This window comes from Gopherus flavomarginatus, chromosome 1 (assembly GCF_025201925.1).
Source record: "Gopherus flavomarginatus isolate rGopFla2 chromosome 1, rGopFla2.mat.asm, whole genome shotgun sequence".
Lineage (NCBI taxonomy): Eukaryota > Metazoa > Chordata > Testudines > Testudinidae > Gopherus > Gopherus flavomarginatus.
The window spans coordinates 270,167,793-270,186,972 of NC_066617.1; the positions used below are offsets into that span (position 1 = coordinate 270,167,793).

The 19,180-nt window shown below is 41.5% G+C and overlaps 1 protein-coding gene across 4 annotated transcripts in view; it reads right to left on the reverse strand.

The window, feature by feature from the left end:
• The window catches only part of PCCA (propionyl-CoA carboxylase subunit alpha), a 445,042-nt gene that overhangs the window by 208,381 nt on the left and 217,481 nt on the right, over positions 1 to 19,180 (reverse strand). For all 4 annotated transcript variants that reach the window (XM_050948397.1, XM_050948393.1, XM_050948418.1 and 1 more), the window contains one exon: positions 329 to 439. In XM_050948397.1, the coding sequence (XP_050804354.1) occupies positions 329 to 439 (111 nt within the window). The remainder of the gene's footprint in view (positions 1 to 328; positions 440 to 19,180) is intronic.

Genomic DNA, 19,180 nt, shown 5'->3' on the forward strand with positions numbered 1-19,180 from the left:
GTGCTGAGCACCTCCTGTGATTGTGCCCCTATTCAGCAGAATGTTTATTATTGCATTTTCAATATCAGACGATGTGAAATATGTTTTTCATGACCATTATATGACTTTTTTTATTTTCAGTTTGTAGCCAAAGATGTCTTTCTGAAGCTCAAGGAAAATAATTCCAATTCTGCAACCTGTTATTAAAAATTCCAAAACATTTTGTAGATAATGATCTTGTTTAAAATTGAAAAAATTGATTAGAGAATAATTCACTCTAGAAGTAAACAGAAATTGTAATAATGAAGATAATTTCTCACACACAAAAATATTTGAAGGGAGAACAAACCTTTAAAGCCATCAGGATACACATCGGGAAGAAATTTAGTGCTGACATCCCCCTGAACAAAGCGTGGATGGATTATCACTTCTCGCAGTAAAGCTATATTGTGAGTCACACCTATAAATAAAACATTGAGTCAAATCAGATGAATGTGTTAATCACAAGCAATACCAAGAAACAACAAAACAAATCGATTCAGGGGGCTGCTTTTTCCCCTCCAGCTGAATTCCAGTCAACCAATTTGGCAACCATGGCAGTGACAATCATTTTTTGAAGAGGATGGTCCACCTAGCATTCAGACATTGGTTGTCCCTGGATGATTCAGTTTAATTAAGACATAAGCCTTTGCAATTCTCACCTCTCTGACAGACTCTGATCCAAAACCTAATGAAGTCAATAAAAGCAAAAAATGACCATAAGGTTTTTGCTTTACTCCAATGAGATACAGGCAGGACCTAAAGAGAGCTCAGTGAAGTCTCATCAGAGTATCAGTGCCATACGCACAAGCTCAGCATTTCCCATTAACCACACCCACCTTGCCATTCTTATGTTTTAGAGACATCCTGTTGGGAAAGTTATGTACATAACAATGAAAACACTGGTCCATTAAAAGATTTTACCTCACCTATCTTGTCTCTCTATTCAGTTTGAAGCATTTATGTAAGATTTTATAACATATTGTCATTTATAATTCATGAAGGTTATATATAGATCTTACAAAAAAAAATTAAGAGACTTATCTGTGCTTTCTTCAGATGTGCACATCATCCTCTGTAGAATACAATCTTCATATTCTCTTACTCAACCTTGCCCAGCCAAATCTCTAATCAAGTTTTTCACTCCCCGTCTGCATTACATCGCACTAATGGCCACAAAAGGTAAAATATTCATTCTTGGGTTTTGCATTTTCCCTTCTGCTTATCCTATTCTGTCTCTTTCTTCTCCCACCTTTTCTTTTATTTTGTCTTTTTTTCTCCATTTTACTGCTTTCTGGGGACATTGTGCCAGCAAAAAAGTGGAGCTTTAGATTGCTGGGAGACAGAGAAGGCCAGGATCCATGGGTGAATTGAACTCCAATATTCCCCACTAAAAACTCTCCACACAACAATATAGCTCAGAAGCATGCAAGTTGTATTTTAATACAGTGCTCCCTCAAAACATTCTTCAATAAACCCCATGTACTGGAGGAGTATCTACCACAGAGAGATAGAGTGAAAAACTGAGTAAACTATTCATTTATTTTCTCACTTAAGCAAAAATCTCTCATATCTACAACCTCTAGGAAAACAAACTTACATTCAACTCCGTTAAATAGCACAACACACTGTTAAGTCTATGAAATTTAATTGAAATGTTAGTGGAAGGTGAAGATTTCATAGAAGTGCATGGAGGGGATGGAGGTAGCAAGAATAAAGGATCCTCCCTGGTGAAATAGCTTAAATCTGCTATTGATGCAGTTCAGCCATTTCTAAAAAGTTAAATAGTTTTCTCTTCCAAGAGCTATCTCTGGAAAGGATAATTTAGGAGTATCCAGAGAGGAGGCAATCTCCATCAAAGATCACTATCCTTACTCTTCCTTTAATTTAGGGAAGGACTTTTAACAAAAGGTTTCCAAGAGCCATCATAAGCATAACCAAGATCTGGCTAGAGAACAATGTCCCACAGTAAATAATAGCATTTCTTAGAAGTTTATAGAGTTACTAGAGTTACGTAATTATATGAAGTGCATAATCCATATAATATTAACTAGGCTGGGCACTTTCATTAAGAGTTCTAACATTCAGAGGAAAGCTTCCTAGCTTTGTATTTTAGAGACTGTCACTTAATAGGTACATTTTCAGGGATTAGTAGAAACTGCACATCAGCACTGATGACCGCTTAACTGATCTTTCTGATAGCCATAATTAAAAATAATAAAATATGAAATCGCTGTACTATTTGCACCGGAATAGGTAAATATAGTCAAACTTCACAACTACAGATCTAACTAACTATTTACATTCTCTTTTTTCTGAAATGGAGATACCACCACAGAAATACAGTGAAAGTTTTTTTTAAATGCACTATTTTTTCCCCTTTTTCCTTCTCCAGCTTTAGAAACATGAATAACATTCTTGTTATCTTATGCATAACCCAGTTCACACACTTTTTAAAAACATTTTCCCCCTACAGTCTGCTGCCGGTGTGAATTTTCTAGCTCTCTGTGTGGCCGATACTGAAACCACTTTCAACACATGGAATCTGACTTTGGCCTCATGAAACAATCTTGTAGCTCTAAAGACTAGTTCATGAGCCATTAACCAGCACCATGCATCTAGTTCAATTATGAGAATTTGACCATGTGATTAAAAGAAGAGGAGTTACTAAGCCACCTGGGTGATTAGGTCATCCAAGCTCCTTGGATGTTTACATACATATAACATTCCATTCTTTATACCTCCAACAAACAATTTAGTAAAAACCTAGAACTGTTACAGAAGATAAATGAATGTAACTTGGGAACATATATAATCTATATTTTGGATACTACAGAGCAGAGCTATCCAAGCATAAGACTAACTATTGACTTTTCCCCTAATTTTCCCACTTGACTAGAAACTGCAGTAAGTTAAAATATGACAGATTTTCAAGAGCAGCTTCAGAATCGTAATTAAAAACACAGAGTAGCCCTTCTGTGTTCTGACTTTGATTGAATGCAAAATGTAATATGTTACAATGTGAAACCATATCATCTCATGTTTTTCTTTCCTAAACCGCTATAAGATCCCTGTTGAGAAGATGGCTGATGACAGATGACAGAGATCTTGGTGTCTCAATTGACTGCCCCAAAAGACCTGAAATCAAAAACTACCATGAGTATCTTAATTCATTCCAAACCATGTGCAACAGGAAAAAAAAAATCAGAGGCTTCTGCAATGCTTTCAGCTCCAGAAGTCCTTCTATGAGTTCAATAAAAGCAGGCAAGCCTAGGTGTTTCAGAAGTAATATAAGAAGTGTGTTCTACATATGTAAATTAGTATTTTAATATGCAATAGTTTCCTTTCAAAGTACCATGAAAGACTGTATCTGTTCCCAAGATCACTTGTTTAAACAATGAACGGATGGTTGATCTACTCCTTAAAAGTAAGTTTACAGCTTCAATGATGTTCCTAATCACAGCCTGAAAAAATAATAATGTGCCACCCTAAGTCTTCAGAAGTCTAGAAGCTTTAGATTTGCAATTTAGCATGACCTCTGTCAAAGTTCATAAGGTCTCCATCTGTGTGTGAATAACTGCCACGCTACAGAAACATGGACCCCTAGAACAGCTTGCTCCTGACTACCTGCTGCTTCCCAAACACTGGCCAGACATTAGCCCCCATTCTCACAGGATCAAACAGAGGCCAACAGGCAGAGCTTATTTCATGCAAAGTTAGAAACCAAACTGAACTATATTATATCCATTCTGCAACTGACTAATTCTGCCATCAGCCCAAGACTTGAAAATAAAATAATTTAAAAAAAAATCCCATTTTGTAATCTGGAAAAACCATGAGATAAAAATCATTAAAATTCAGTTTCATTTTGTTTCCTTCATAAAACAATCTTTTATTTCTCTACCTTTCATTCACATTGTAAAGAGAGTTGCCAGTATAAATAAGGATCACAATCACAGCTTTGTTGTTCCCCTCTCTGACCTCTTGTCTACACTGCAATAAAACACCCATGGCTGGGTCATGTCAGCTGACTCAGTCTTACAAGGCTTGGGCTGAAGGGCTATAAAACTGCAATGTAGACATTTGGGTTCAGACTGGAGCCAAGGTTCTGGGACCCTCCCCCTTGTTGGGTCTCAGAGCCCAGGCTCCAGCCCAAGCAACTACACTGCAATTTTATAGTTCTGCAACCTGAGCCCCACGAGCCCAAGTCAGCTGACCTTGGCCAACCGTGGGTGTTTTAGTGAAGTGTAGACATACACTGTGAGGCAAAATACAGTAGAGTTTAGTAGCAGTTGCCAACAAGAAGATTTTTCTTATTTCTTTTTCCTTCTTTCCATCATATTGTCCACTGTAAAGTATTAATGAAACAAACGATCTTCTTAAGATGTACTTTTAATTCTTTATCTATTATTATCTATCTATTAATTTTGGGACAATATTATTCAACAGCAGCCTCATAAAAGCATGAGGATTCTTTGGGTCAATGCCCTAGCTTTTAATTTAAGGAGACCTAACACTATATATAACATCGCTTGGGTCCAATTAATTTTGTGATCTGAACCAACTTTCTAGTGAATATCTGTGAACATTGCAAAACCAAAACAATTTGGCATAGTTTGATTAGTAATCTTGGTATCCTTGTTTAGGAACAGAAGGCCCAAAGTCCACTGTCAAAGTTATATATGATGAAATCTGCATATTGCCTGCCTATCTGCACTGTACCTGGTCCAGCTCCATACTATCTGGAATATGCTCATGGAACAAAACCACAAATACCAGTAAATTCACCCTTTTTAAAATTAATTTAAAAAAAAACCACTACAACCAAGCTCATGTGTCAACCTTCTCCAATACCATCATCAAAGTGATGAAGTGATAAAAATAATTTTGTACAAAGCAAAATTATACAGAAGGGATGTGGATGGGATGATATACAAATTACAGTATTTAATCACTAAAAAGAAAAATAAACTTGGTTTTGTGTCTTAGCATTCCATGAGCAACATTTTCACAATAAATATTTACTGACACTAAACATATTCAGTGTTGATTAGCCCTTTTACAGTATTAAGCTTCTGTCAGCTTGACATTCACAAACATAAATCTGCATTTATCCATGTAAACTTAATTGGAGCCCTACATGCCTCTCTGCAGATAAACAATTCAATATATTTAACTTGCTGAGAATTTTAATTGTGTTAAGTGGAAGGGAAAGAACTTTATTTGCATACTTATTGACTGCTAAAACATAACATTCATTTTATGCAGAATTTGAATTGACTGATGATAATTTAGCAATGCTAGTCTGAAAAAAAATACTCTAGTACTGTACTTTACAAGTTATTAAGTAGGTATTCCATTTCGTTTCATTAGGACCTCAAAAACTAACTAACTAAATTCAAGTACTACACTGAGTTACAATTCCAGATAACGATCATCGGAGCAGTTGAGATATGTTTGCAGGTTTTGCATCTGTTGTTATGGCAGGGCCTGGGCCTGCTTTCGGTTGGTGGTCATGGTCTATGGGGAACGTCCTTCTGATGATGCATTTGGAGTGATTGGAGTGTGTGAGGGTTGGCTGAAGGCCAAAATAGGGTGTTTGGGAAATAACTTTTTCCAGATGTTGACCCCATCACCTATGGGTTGTAACTGTTTAATGATACTCCATATGGATTCCAGCATGGCGTGGCAGATGGCAACTAAAGGTGTGTGATGCAAAGTAGATTAGTTTCTTTATTGAAATAGGTTCTCACAGGGTATTTGGGGTGGCCCATTGCATGATGTGATCTGCTTCTCTGGTGGAATGTCCTTGTTTGGTGAAGGCAGTTTTAAATCTGTTAAGATGTGTATCCCAGACTTTCTCCTCAGAGTATATTCTGTGGTATCTGAGGACTTGGCTATAGATTCCTTGGTGTGTCTGGGGTGCTTACTGGATCTTTGAAGGAAAATTATCCATGGGTTTCTTATACATTGTTGTCTGCAGGGTTCTGATTGTGGTATCCCAGGAGTTGATGCTGGTATGGGAGTGTTCTAGAGAGAGTTTGATGGATGATGGTAGCAGCTGAAGATGTGGTGGAAGTCTATGAGGTAGTTTAGGTCATTGTCAAGAGGATGAAAATATCAATGTATCTCAGATATATCTTTGGTTTCATGGTGTATTTGTCCAGAAATTCTACGTCAAGGTGGCCCATGAAGAGGTTGGCTTTCTGGGGAGCATTCCTAGTACTCCTAGCTGTTCTCATGGTTTGGACAAAGTGTGTTGTTGAACATAAAATTGTTACGGGTGAAGATGGAATGGATAAGTTTGGCAATATGTTTGAGGTGAATATTGGAGCGTTTCCATTGTCTTGTAGATATGTGGGGCAGGCAGAGATGCCGTCATTGTGAGGGATATCTGGGCATAGGGAGGTGAAATCCATGGATGCCGTGATGCTGTTCTGAGGGAGGTTGTTAAGGTTGCAGAGTTTGTGGAGGAAGACGGCTGTGTCCTTGGAGGAAGCTGACCCTTTGTGTGGTGAGTGGTTTGATGATGGTTTCTGTGAGTTCTGATATTCCTTCAGTAAGAGTGCCATGGTCAGATATGCTGGATCTGCCTCTGTTCCCTTGTTTGTGTATCTTCAGAATCCTGTAGAAGGTTTGGGGGGGGGGTGATGTCGTAGAGATTCTCTCGGAATTGCTTGGGGAAGGATTTTATGATATCCTTAAATTCCTGGGTGAACTGTGGTATGGGGTTTTCTTTGAGTTCTTTATAGTAGATGGTGTCAAAGAGTTGGCAGTTGGCTTGACATAGTTATCACTGTTGAGAACTATAATGGCATCTCTTTTGTCTTCTAGTTTGATCACTATCTGGTAGCTAGATTTCAGGGACTATATAGCTGTTTTCTCAGCCATGGAGCGATTGTGTTGGATGTGATGTTTGTTAAGGATTTCACAATCTTTTTTTTTTTTCCCCTGAAGTACTCAAAGTAATGATCAAGTATGTGGTTTCATCCACTAGCTGTCCATCATGATTCTTTATTCTTATGACAGTTGGAGGGGAGGTGGTAGGTGTGGCTGGCATCATCACTGTCGTGAAATAATTCTTTGAGGTGGAGTCGGCAAAAGAATTCTTCTAGTTCTCCACAAGTTAGTATGGTATCAGGTTCTCTGATGGGGCAGAAGTTAGTCCCTTGGAGAAACAGATAATTCTGCTCCAGTGAGGGGTAGTCTTGATAAATAGATACGGTTGGGGTGTTGTATATTGTCTATATGGTGGGTCCGGGTGCAATGGTTTATACTGGAGCAGACTTATGTGACAATTTCTTGTTGAGGTGGTCCCTTCTGGAGTATATGAGGTGCAGGAGATGGTTACTCAATGTCATGGTATTACCCCCCACTCTGAACCTTAGCATCCAAAAGATGGGGTACCAGCATGAATTCCTCTAAGCTCAATTACCAACTTAGAACCTGTAGCGCTGCCACCAACCAGGAATTCCAGTGCCTGGTACACTCTGGTCCCCACAAAACCTTGCCCGGGGACCCCCAAGACCCAGACCCTCTGGATCTTAACACAAGGAAAGTAAACCTATTCCCTCACCGTTGCCTCTCCCAGGCATCCCCTCCCTGGGTTACCCTGGAAGATCACTGCGTGATTCAAACTCCCTGAATCACAAAACAGAGAGGACAATTCACCTTCCTCCCTCCTTCTCTTTCCCCCTCCCAGACTTTTCCTGAGAGAAAGTAATAATGGCACAGAGAGAAATCAGCCTCTCTCTCCCTCTTCCCTCCTTTCTCCCCACCAATTCCCTGGTGGATCCAGACCCAGTCCCCTGGGGTCTCACCAGAATAAAAAAACAATCAGGTTCTTAAACAAGAAAAGCTTTTAATTAAAGAAAGAAAAAAACAGTAAAAATTATCTTTGTAAATTTAAAAAAAATGGAATAGGTACAGGGTCTTTCAGCTATAGACACTGGGAACACCCTCCCAGCCTAAGTATACAAGTACAAATTAAAATCTTTTCAGCAAAATACCAATTTGAACTCCTTTCAGCCAAATAAACATTTGAACTTCTTCCAACCAAATACACATTTGCAAATAAAGAAAACAACCATAAGCCTAACTCGCTTTATCTACCTAATACTCACTAGTCTGAACTTATAAGAGCCTGTAAGGCAGAGATTGGAGAGAAACCTGGTTGCACGTCTGATCCCTCTGAGCCCCCAGAGTGAACAACAACCAAAACTAACAGCACAGCACAAAAACTTCCCTCCCTCAAGATTTGAAAGTATCCTGTCCTCTGATTGGTCCTCTGGTCAGGTAACAGCCAGGCTTACTGAACTTGTTAACCCTTTACAGTCAAAGAGGTATAAAGTACTTCTGTGCTATTAACTTTTCTTATCTGTTTATGACACTCAATTTTTCTGAAGTCCTTCTGCAAAGCTGTTTGGCATACTTGGAATTGTATGTAGTAGATAGAGGGTTACAGATGGTGAGTCCTCTAGGATGATATTTTCTTTCTTGCATTCTCTAAGAAAGTAGATGTTGTTCTTTAGTTTTGCTTCCTTTTTCTTCCTTTTTCTTCATGTTGTGCAGTTTCCATTTAAGACAGCAAAATTCAATATCTTCCATTGTTATACAACTATGACATTGTTGGCATTACTGAAACTTGGTGGGATAATACACATGACTGGAACGTTGGTGTGGATGGGTATAGTTTGCTCAGGAAGGATAGATGGGGAAAAAGGGAGGAGGTGTTGCCTTATATATTAAAAATGTACACACTTGGACTGAGGTGGAGATGGACATAGGAGATGGAAGTGTTGAGAGTCTCTGGGTTAGGCTAAAAGGGGTAAAAAACACGGGTGATGTCGTGCTGGGAGTGTACTACAGGCCACCTAATCAGGTGGAAGAGGTGGATGAGGCTTTTTTCAAACAACTAACAAAATCATCCAAAGCCCAAGATTTGGTGGTGATGGGGGACTTCAACTATCCAGATATATGTTGGGAAAATAACACCGCGGGGCACAGACTATCCAATAAGTTCCTGGACTGCATTGCAGACAACTTTTTATTTCAGAAAGTTGAAAAAGCTACTAGGGGGGAAGCTGTTCTAGACTTGATTTTAACAAATAGGGAGGAACTTGTTGAGAATTTGAAAGTAGAAGGAAGCTTGGGTGAAAGTGATCATGAAATCATAGAATTTGCAATTCTAAGGAAGGGTAGAAGGGAGTACAGCAGAATAGAGACAATGGATTTCAGGAAGGCGGATTTTGATAAGCTCAGAGAGCTGATAGGTAAGGTCCCATGGGAATCAAGACTGAGGGGAAAAACAATTGAGGAGAGTTGGCAGTTTTTCAAAGGGACACTATTAAGGGCCCAAAAGCAAGCTATTCCGATCATTAGGAAAGATAAAAAATGTGGCAAAAGAACACCTTGGCTTAACCACGAGATCTTGCGTGACCTACAAAATAAAAAGGCATCATATAAAAAATGGAAACTAGGTCAGATTACAAAGGATGAATATAGGCAAATAACACAGGAATGCAGAGGCAAGATTAGAAAGGCAAAGGCACAAAATGAACTCAAACTAGCTATGGGAATAAAGGGAAACAAGAAGACTTTTTATCAATACATTAGAAGCAAGAGGAAGACCAAGGACAGGGTAGGCCCACTGCTCAGTAAGGAGGGGGAAACAGTAACGGGAGACTTGGAAATGGCAGAGATGCTTAATGACTTCTTTGTTTCGGTCTTCACTGAGAAGTCTGAAGGAATGCCTAACATAGTGAATGCTTACGGGAAGAGGGTAGGTTTAGAAGATAAAATAAAAAAAAGAGCAAGTAAAAAATCACTTAGAAAAGTTAGATGCCTGCAAGTCACCAGGGCCTGATGAAATGCATCCTAGAATACTCAAGGAGTTAATAGAAGAGGTATCTGAGCCTCTAGCTATTATCTTTGGGAAATCATGGGAGACGGGGGAGATTCCAGAAGACTGGAAAAGGGCAAATATAGTGCCCATCTATAAAAAGGGAAATAAAAACAACCCAGGAAACTACAGACCAGTTAGTTTAACTTCTGTGCCAGGGAAGATAATGGAGCAGGTTATTAAGGAAATCATCTGCAAACACTTGAAAGGTGGTAAGGTGATAGGGAATAGCCAGCATGGATTTGTAAAGAACAAATCGTGTCAAACTAATCTGATAGCGTTCTTTGATAGGATAACGAGCCTTGCGGATAAGGGAGAAGCGGTGGATGTGATATACCTAGACTTTAGTAAGGCATTTGATACGGTCTCGCATGATATTCTTATAGATAAACTAGGAAAGTACAATTTAGATGGGGCTACTATAAGGTGGGTGCATAACTAGCTGGATAACCATACTCAGAGAGTAGTTGTTAATGGCTCCCAATCCTGCTGGAAAGGTATAACAAGTGGGGTTCCGCAGGGGTCTGTTTTGGGACCTGTTCTGTTCAATATCTTCATCAACGATTTAGATGTTGGCATAGAAAGTACGCTTATTAAGTTTGCGGACGATACCAAACTGGGAGGGATTGTAACTGCTTTGGAGGACAGGGTCAAAATTCAAAATGTTCTGGACAAATTGCAGAAAAGGTCTGAGGTAAACCAGATGAAGTTCAATAAAGATAAATGCAAAGTGCTCCACTTAGGAAGGAACAATCAGTTTCACACATACAGAATGGGAAGAGACTGTCTAGGAAGGAGTATGGCAGAAAGAGATCTAGGGGTCATAGTAGACCACAAGCTTAATATGAGTCAACAGTGTGATACTGTTGCAAAAAAAGCAAACGTGATTCTGGGATGCATTAACAGGTGTGTTGTAAACAAGACACGAGAAGTCATTCTTCTGCTTTACTCTGCGCTGGTCAGGCCTCAGCTGGAGTATTGTGTCCAGTTCTGGGCATCGCATTTCAAGAAAGATGTGGAGAAATTGGAGAGGGTCCAGAGAAAGCAACAAGAATGATTAAAGGTCTTGAGAACATGACCTATGAAGGAAGGCTGAAGGAATTGGGTTTGTTTAGTTTAGAAAAGAGAAGACAGAGAGGGGACATGATAGCAGTTTTCAGGTATCTAAAAGGGTGTCATCAGGAGGAGGGAGAAAACTTGTTCACCTTAGCCTCCAATGATAGAACAAGAAGCAATGGGCTTAAACTGCAGCAAGGGAGATTTAGGTTGGACATTAGGAAAAAGTTCCTAACTGTCAAGGTAGTTAAACACTGGAATAGATTGCCTAGGGAAGTTGTGAAATCTCCATCTCTGGAGATATTTAAGAGTAGGTTAGACAAATGTCTATTAGGGATGGTCTAGACAATATTTGGTCCTGCCATGAGGGCAGGGGACTGGACTCGATGACCTCTTAAGGTCTCTTCCAGTCCTGGAGTCTATGAGTCTATTTGTGGTGGTGTTGTAGCCATATTGATCCCAGGATAATAAAGAGACAAGGTAGGTGAGGTAATATCTTTTATTAGACTATTATTGGTGAAAAATAAAACTTTCGAGCTACACAGATCTCTTCTTCAGGTCTGGAAAGGGTACTCAAGCCTGGTGTACACTAGGAAATTGGGTTGGTATAACTCTGCTGCTCAGGGGTGTGAAAAATCTCTATCCTTAAGCAACGCAGTTGAACTGACCTAATCGCCAGAATTCTACCATTGATCTAGCCACCATCTTTCAGGAAGTTGGATTTCCTATGCCAATGGGAGGATCTCTTCCATCAGCATGAGGAGTGTCTTCACTGAAGCGCTACAGCAGTGCAGACAAGCCCTCAAGAGTGTCACAGCTAAATACCAGGTAAAACAGATTGTTTATCATAAGTAGTTAACACATTCTATGAGACCATTCAAGGTGAAGTGGCCCATTCACATCTCTGCAGTCACAGGACAAAAAAAAAAAAAAAAGGTGTGTGTGTGGGGGGGGGGGGTTAGTGAGTTACAGGTTTTTGTAATAAGCCATTAATCCAGTGTCTTTATTAAAACCAAGATTTTCAGTGTCCAGCAAAGTTATGAATTTAAGTTTCCAGCTTGTCTTTTGAAAGTGTTCAAGTTTCCTCTGAGGATGACAACTAAGAGGTCAGATGCGAAGTGACTGTTTTCTGAAAAGTGTTCATTGGTTATTCTCAGAGTTCATTCTACTTCGATACAGAAAAAAAAAACCTCCAACAGCACACCCCTAGTTGTCACTAACTGTACGGGGAGATTTTGGCAAACCAGTAAAGTGCCTGAAACCACTATGGCTTATTGTTAAAGACAGCCTAGTCAGCAAGGTGTTAAAAGCAAGTCTCAGCTTGACCAAGGCAGAAGGGGAGCGGGATTTAGGGTGCCACCGAAAGGGCAGTTTGACCCTTCGTCCTCCCTAATAAGAATTGTGTTAAAATTGCTGATACATGCATTTGAAAAGAACAGGATGTACCTTCAGGAATGTCTATTGGGGTCTCAAGGCTGCAGGCTCTGGAAAGACCCACATCTGGTTAATCAATAATCAGACGGAATCTCTTGCTCGATCATTAAAACTGCTTACTTAACAAAGTTTCTTTAATTACTAATGTATAAATAAGGGGAAAAAGCTTGAAACAGGTAGCACTCATTTCAGGACTGGCCTCTCCCTCTGAATGCATCTTGTGTTCCCCAGCGGCAGACGGGCTGCGGCTGTATCATTCGGAAGCCACACTCAGCTTTGGTAATTATCAAGGGTTGGGAGTGTTTTACTAACTTCCTGCGGACGTGTGTAAGTGCTTGAGACTAGTAAAGTTTAGCTTTAAGTGAAAGTACTCGTGTTGTCCTGTTTGTGCCAGCCATCTATCGGTCAGATGGCCATGTCTCCCCTGATTTATTTCCTGACACCTCCTCGCACAGAGTAAAGTTACCAAGAGCTTTGGGTTGAAAGAACCCCGGGTAACATTACCACCCCACACTGGAACCCATACAGGGTAACATTAAACAATAAGAACATAAGAATGGCGATACTGGGTCAGACCAATGGTCCACCTAGCCCACCATCTTGTGTTCTGACATTGGCCAATGCCAGATGCATCCAGTTCAAGCTTCTGGCAGATGGAGTTTTAGGGACACCCAGAGCATGGGGCTGTATCCCTGACCATTTTGGTTAACTGCCATTGATGGACCTATCCTCTGTGAACTTATCTAATCCTTTGTGGAATCCAGTTATACTTTTTGCCTTTATAAAATCCCCTGGCAATGAGTTCCATAGGCAGACTGTGAGTTGTGTGAAGTATTCCTTACATTTGTTTTAAACTTGTTGCCAATTTTCATTGGGTGACCCCTGGTTCTTTTGTTATGTGAAAGGGTAAACAACACTTTCTTATTCACTTTCTCCACACCATTCACGATTTTATAGATCTCTAATATGTCCACACTTAGTTGTCTCTTTTCTAAGCTGAGCATTCCTCATCTTCTAAATCTCTCCTCAGGTGGAAGCTGTTCCATACCCTAATCATTTTTGTTGCCCTTCTCTGTACTTTCCAAATTCGATCTTTTCTGAGATGGGGCAACCAGAAGTTCACGCAGCATTCCAGGTGTAGGACTACCATGCTTTTATATAGCGGCACTATGATATTTTCCATCTTATTTTCTATCCCTTTCCTAATGGTTTCTAACATTATTACTCTTTTTTTTTTTAGCTGCTGATGCACACTGAGCAGATGTTTTCAGAGAACTATCAAGATCTCTTTTTTGAGCAGCAAAAGCTAATTTAAACCCCATCATTTTGTATGTTTAGTTGGGATTATGTTTCCCAATGTGCATTACTTTGCGTTTATCAACACTGAATTTCATCTCTCATTTACTTGCCCAGTCACCAAGTTTACTGAGATCTCTAATTCTTCGCAGTCAGCTTTGGGCTTAACTATCTTAAGTAATTTTGTATTGTCTGCAAACTTTGTCACCTTTCAAGTTCCATGGGTCCTACACATGCCTATCACAACATGTGGCATTCCTCATACAGTGCACCAAATGCCCCAAATAAAAACTATGTAGGTGAAACCAGATAATAACTATGCTCTTGAATGAATTCACACAGAAAAATGATTTTAAAAAAATCATATCACCCTTGGACAAGAGGAAGTTACTTACCTATAATTGGAAGTTCTTTGAAATGCATGGTCCCAATCTGTACTTCACCTCTAATGGGTGGTTACACATTTGCATCAGCCGCCTGGAGCTGGAGAACTTGAAAGTAGTGCACATTGGTCCACGCATGTATGCACTCTGACTCACAACATGCCTCCAACCAAGGGAATAAAGGGAAGAGCGGACTGACTGCCTCTCCAGTTCATTCTCCACCACAAATCTGAGGAGATCCAAAGCAGAAGGGAAGGAAGTCAGGGAGTGGAATACAGAAAGTGACCACACATCTCAAAGAATCTCCAGTTACAGGTAAGTAACCTTCTCCTCTTCTTCTTCGAGTGATAGTCCCTATTGCATTAACAAACAGTACGTAAGTAGGAGGAGGATGCAGATGGCAGGGCTGAACAAAGGACAGTCATTCCAAAGGAGGTATCAGCAGAGGAGTCTTGGACTAGGGCACAGTCTCATGGAAAGATGTGAATGGAGCCCCATGTGGCTACTTTGCAGATATCAAGGAGGGACACCTCCTGAAGAAATGTCTGTCACTGCTTGTGCTCTTATGGAATGAGATCTTACCCCGTGGCAGGGGAAGGTTAGATAATTGATAGAGTAAAATGCAGCAAGAGATCCATTTGGAGATCCTCTGGATGGAGATCACTTGTTCATCGATTCTTTCTGTTATACTGATGAATAGTCTTGGGGACTTCCTGATTAGTCTTGTTCTGTGTTGGTAAAAGGCCACAGCCCACTGGACATCGAGATCGTGGAGTGTCTGTTCCTCAGAGGAAGTGCGCAGGTAAGTAGATCAATTGGTTCAAGTGAAGAAAGCGATTACTAGACTTCTGTAACTATTGTTCTTCAAGATGTGCTGCACATTTCCATTCCAATCTAGGGGTATGTCTACACTACAGGATTAGTCCGATTTTACATAAATCGGTTTTGTAAAACAGATTGAATAAAGTCGAGCGCACGCGGCCACACTAAGCACATTAATTCATCCATGGTCCGATGCTAGTGTCGATTTCCGGAGCGTTGCACTGTGGGTAGCTATTCCATAGCTATCCCATAGTTCCAGCAGTCTCCCCCGCCCCTTGGAATTCTGGGTTGAGATCCCAGTGCCTGATGGGGCAAAAATCATTGTCGCGGGTGGTTCTGGGTAAATGTCGTCAGGCATTCCTTCCTCCGGGAAAGCAACGGCAGACAATCATTTCGCGCCCTTTTTCCCTGGATTGCCCTGGCAGACGCCATAGCATGGCAACCATGGAGCCTGTTTTGCCTTTTGTCACTGTCACCGTCACCATATGTGTACTGGATGCCACTGACAGAGACGATATTGCAGCGCTACACAGCAGCATTCATTTGCTTTTGCATGATAGCAGAGATGGTTATCAGTCGTTCTGTAATGTCTGCTGCCATTGTAAATTGGCAATGAGATGACGGTTATCTGTCGTTCTGTACCGTCTGCTGCTATCATGGGTGCCCCTGGCTGAGGTCGGCAGGGGGCACAAAGGCAAAAATGGGAATGACTCACCAAGTCAATCCCTCCTTTATGGTATCTAAAAATAGAGTCAGTCCTGCCTAGAATATGGGGCAAGTGTAGTAGAGAACCAGTGTATCAGAGAATCAGAGAGCACAGTCGCTCCGTGACAGATTCTGCAGAAATGAGGAGCTGCATGCCATTCATGGGAGGTGCCCCTGCAACAACCCCACCCATTGCTTCTCTCCTCCCCCAACCTTCCTGGGCTACCGTGGCAATGTCCCCCCCATTTGTGTCATGAAGTTATAAAGAATGCAGGAGTAAGAAACAGTGACTTGTTAGTGAGATAAAATGAGGGAGAGGCAGCCTCCAGCTGCTATGATAGTCCAGGCAGGACATTAAGTGGTGTGGGGGAGAGGAGCCCAGCATCCCGCTGCTATGATAGTCCAGGCAGTACAGAATTTTTCTTTACACAGGAAAGGGAGGGGGCTGATGGAGCTCAGCCCCCAGTTGCTATGATGAAGACGGTTACCAGCTGCTCTATACCATCTACTGGGAATTACCGGGAATCATTCCTATTTTTACCCAGGCGCCCCCGGCCGGCCTCACCCAAGGCCAGCCAGGAGCACTCAGATATCAAGCATATTATATTATACCGTCTGCCACCAGGGAGGGAAGAGGAGCGGATACTGCTCTTTACCGCTGCAGCATCGCGTCTACCAGCAGCACTCAGTACACATAGGATGACATTAAAAAAAGTCAAGAAACGATTTTTTTCCCTTTTCTTTCACGTGGGGGTGGGGAGTAAATTGACGAGCTATACCCTGAACCACGCCGGACAATATGTTTGAACCTGCAGGCATTAGGAGCTCAGCCAAGAATGCAAATACTTTTCGGAGACTGCTGTGGACTGTGGGATAGCTGGAGTCCTCTGTACCCCCGCCCTTCCTCTATGAGCGTCCATTTGATTCTTTGGTTTTCCGTCACGCTTGTCACGCAGCACTGTGTAGCCTGGAGATTTTTTTCAAACGCTTTGACATTTCGTCTTCTGTAACGGAGCTCTGATAGAAGAGATTTGTCTCCCCATACAGCGATCAGATCCAGTATCTCCCATACAGTCTATGCTGGAGCTCTTTTTGGATTTGGGACTGCATCGCCATCCATGCTGATCAGAGCTCCACGCTGGGCAAACAGGAAATGAAATTCAAAAGTTCGCGGGGCTTTTCCTGTTTACCTGGCTACTGCATCCGAGTTCAGATTGCTGTCCAGAGCAGTCACAGTGGTGCACTGTGGGATACCACCCGGAGGCCAATACCTTCGATTTGCAGCCACACTAACCCTAATCCGATATGGTAATACCGATTTTAGCACTACTCCTCTCATTGGCGAGGAGTACAGAAACCGATTTAAAGAGCTCTTTATATCGATATAAAGTGCCTCGTAGTGTGGACGGGTGCAGCGTTAAATCGGTTTAACGCTGCTAAAATCGGTTTCAAGGTGTAGTGTAGACCAGGTCTCGGTGTATGCATGGCCAAGCATTTTCCCCTTAGTGGTGTCTGCTGGGTTAGCTCTAGCGCCTTCTGGTGGCGCGTGCTCATAACACCAGTATAAAGGGCCCTGCCGACCTTGAGCCCTCTCAATTCCTTCTTCTGGCAACTCCAAGAAGAGGGGTAGGAGGGCGGGTCTCCACCTAGCCGGTTAACATTGTCTAGTGGAATCCTTCCAACTATTAGAAAGTATGTGTTTTCCAGGAAGGTAGGTTGCTGATAAGGTGATTTGGCTGTGGACATGTCAGCGCCACAAGCTGACCGCTTCTACAAACAGGGAGATGAATCTCACTCTTCCTTGCTTTTTGATTCGGTGCGTTTTGATCTTCCTCCTCTGAAGAATCCGAGGGGATGGAAATCAGAGTGTTTCCTTTGAGGAGAGGCAAGGAATGACTCCTTAGGAGACGTGACCAACTCTGCAGGGGTCTACTGGTCCCAGGGTCCCCCAATATAGCCAGTAGAAAAGGTCAAAGGGGGAGAGCACATTGAGGCTCCGAAGGCATGATGTGCTAGCCTCTCTGACCTAAATGTGGAGGTTGGTCCCAGGCTGCTGTCTTTTGGGTGACGGAGGATATGCAGGGTAAGGAAACAAAGATTCGTTGGTGGTTTGGAGTCTCCCGATGAGGAGAAAGCTCATTCCTGTTCCATGGGTAGTACCATTGGTGTTGCTGCCGGGAGGTTGTATCTCGAGGAAGAAGCAGGCGATAAACTTCTCCAAGCAGTCCACTTGAAGAAGAAACACATTTCCCATAACGATCATTCCATATCTGACCTCTCAATCCTTGTTATCAAAGGAAACCTGCATAATACCTTCAAAAAACAACCTGGAAGCTTAAATTCATAACTTTGCTAGACACTAAAACTCATAGCCTTAATAAAGACACCGGATTTATGGGTTATCACAACAGTCTGTAATCCAGTAACACCCTTCTTTTTTGTCCTATGACTGCAGAGACGTTAAATAGGCCATTTTACCTTGAATGGTCTCCTAGAATATAGATAATTGCTTATGCTAAAGAAATCTGTTCCACATGGTATTTAGCTGTGACTGTCTAAGTATCCTTCCCAGGCCTGAAGAAGAGCTGTGTGTAGCTCAAAAACTTCTCTTTGTCACCAAAAGAAGTTGATCTAATAAAAGATATTACAATACCCACTCTGTCTTATTCACTAATTTATTATGTATGGTTAGGTGTATTTTAACTTATTAACTAATATTGGGTAAACCATTCTACCCAGCAAAGCCAGGGGACTTATAAATATACAACACTAATTTAAATGAAAAGTTTGCTTTATTTCCAAAAAGCCCAGGCCTACCCCCAGCACCATGTACGCTGTACCCTTCCTCCATCATAACACCACCTAATTTCTAGATAGCACTTCTCATCCATAGATCTCAAAACAATCTATAAAGGAGGTAATCATTATCCCTATTTTACAGCTGTGGAAACTGAGGCATAAGAAATATTCCTCCTACTCTTCCCTGTCTCCACAGATATACTATGAGTATGTCTATACTGCAGCTGGGAGAGTGCTTCCCAGAGCAGGCAGATAAATATGCGCTAGCAGCATAGCTGGATGTTGCACAGGCGGCAGCTCAGGCTAGCCACCTGAGTACAAACCTGCCCAGGCCCCCTGGGAACGCACTTGAGTGACTAGCCCAATCCACTGCCCATGCTACCTCTGGCTATACTACTGTTTTTAGCGCACTAGCTCAAGCAGAGCTAGCACGTGTTTGTCTACCCGCACTTAGAAGCAAACATCCAGCTGCAGGGTATATTACTCCTGGGGGAATTCTGCACCAAAAAATTAAAAATTCTGTGCACAATATCTTAAACGTCTGCAAAATTCCGCATATTTTGTCAAAATAACATGATATAATCACTCCAGTTTCAATTCTTTTAGTAATTTATTTCAAAATACTTGTCAACAAGTATGTCAACAATACAGATAGCAAAGAAGACATCTCTACAACAACCCAGTTCTAGTCGGGGGATGCTGGAGGGAGCTTTGTGGGAACCCCAGAACCCAGACACGCACACCTTCTTTGCCCCAAAGCTAAGCT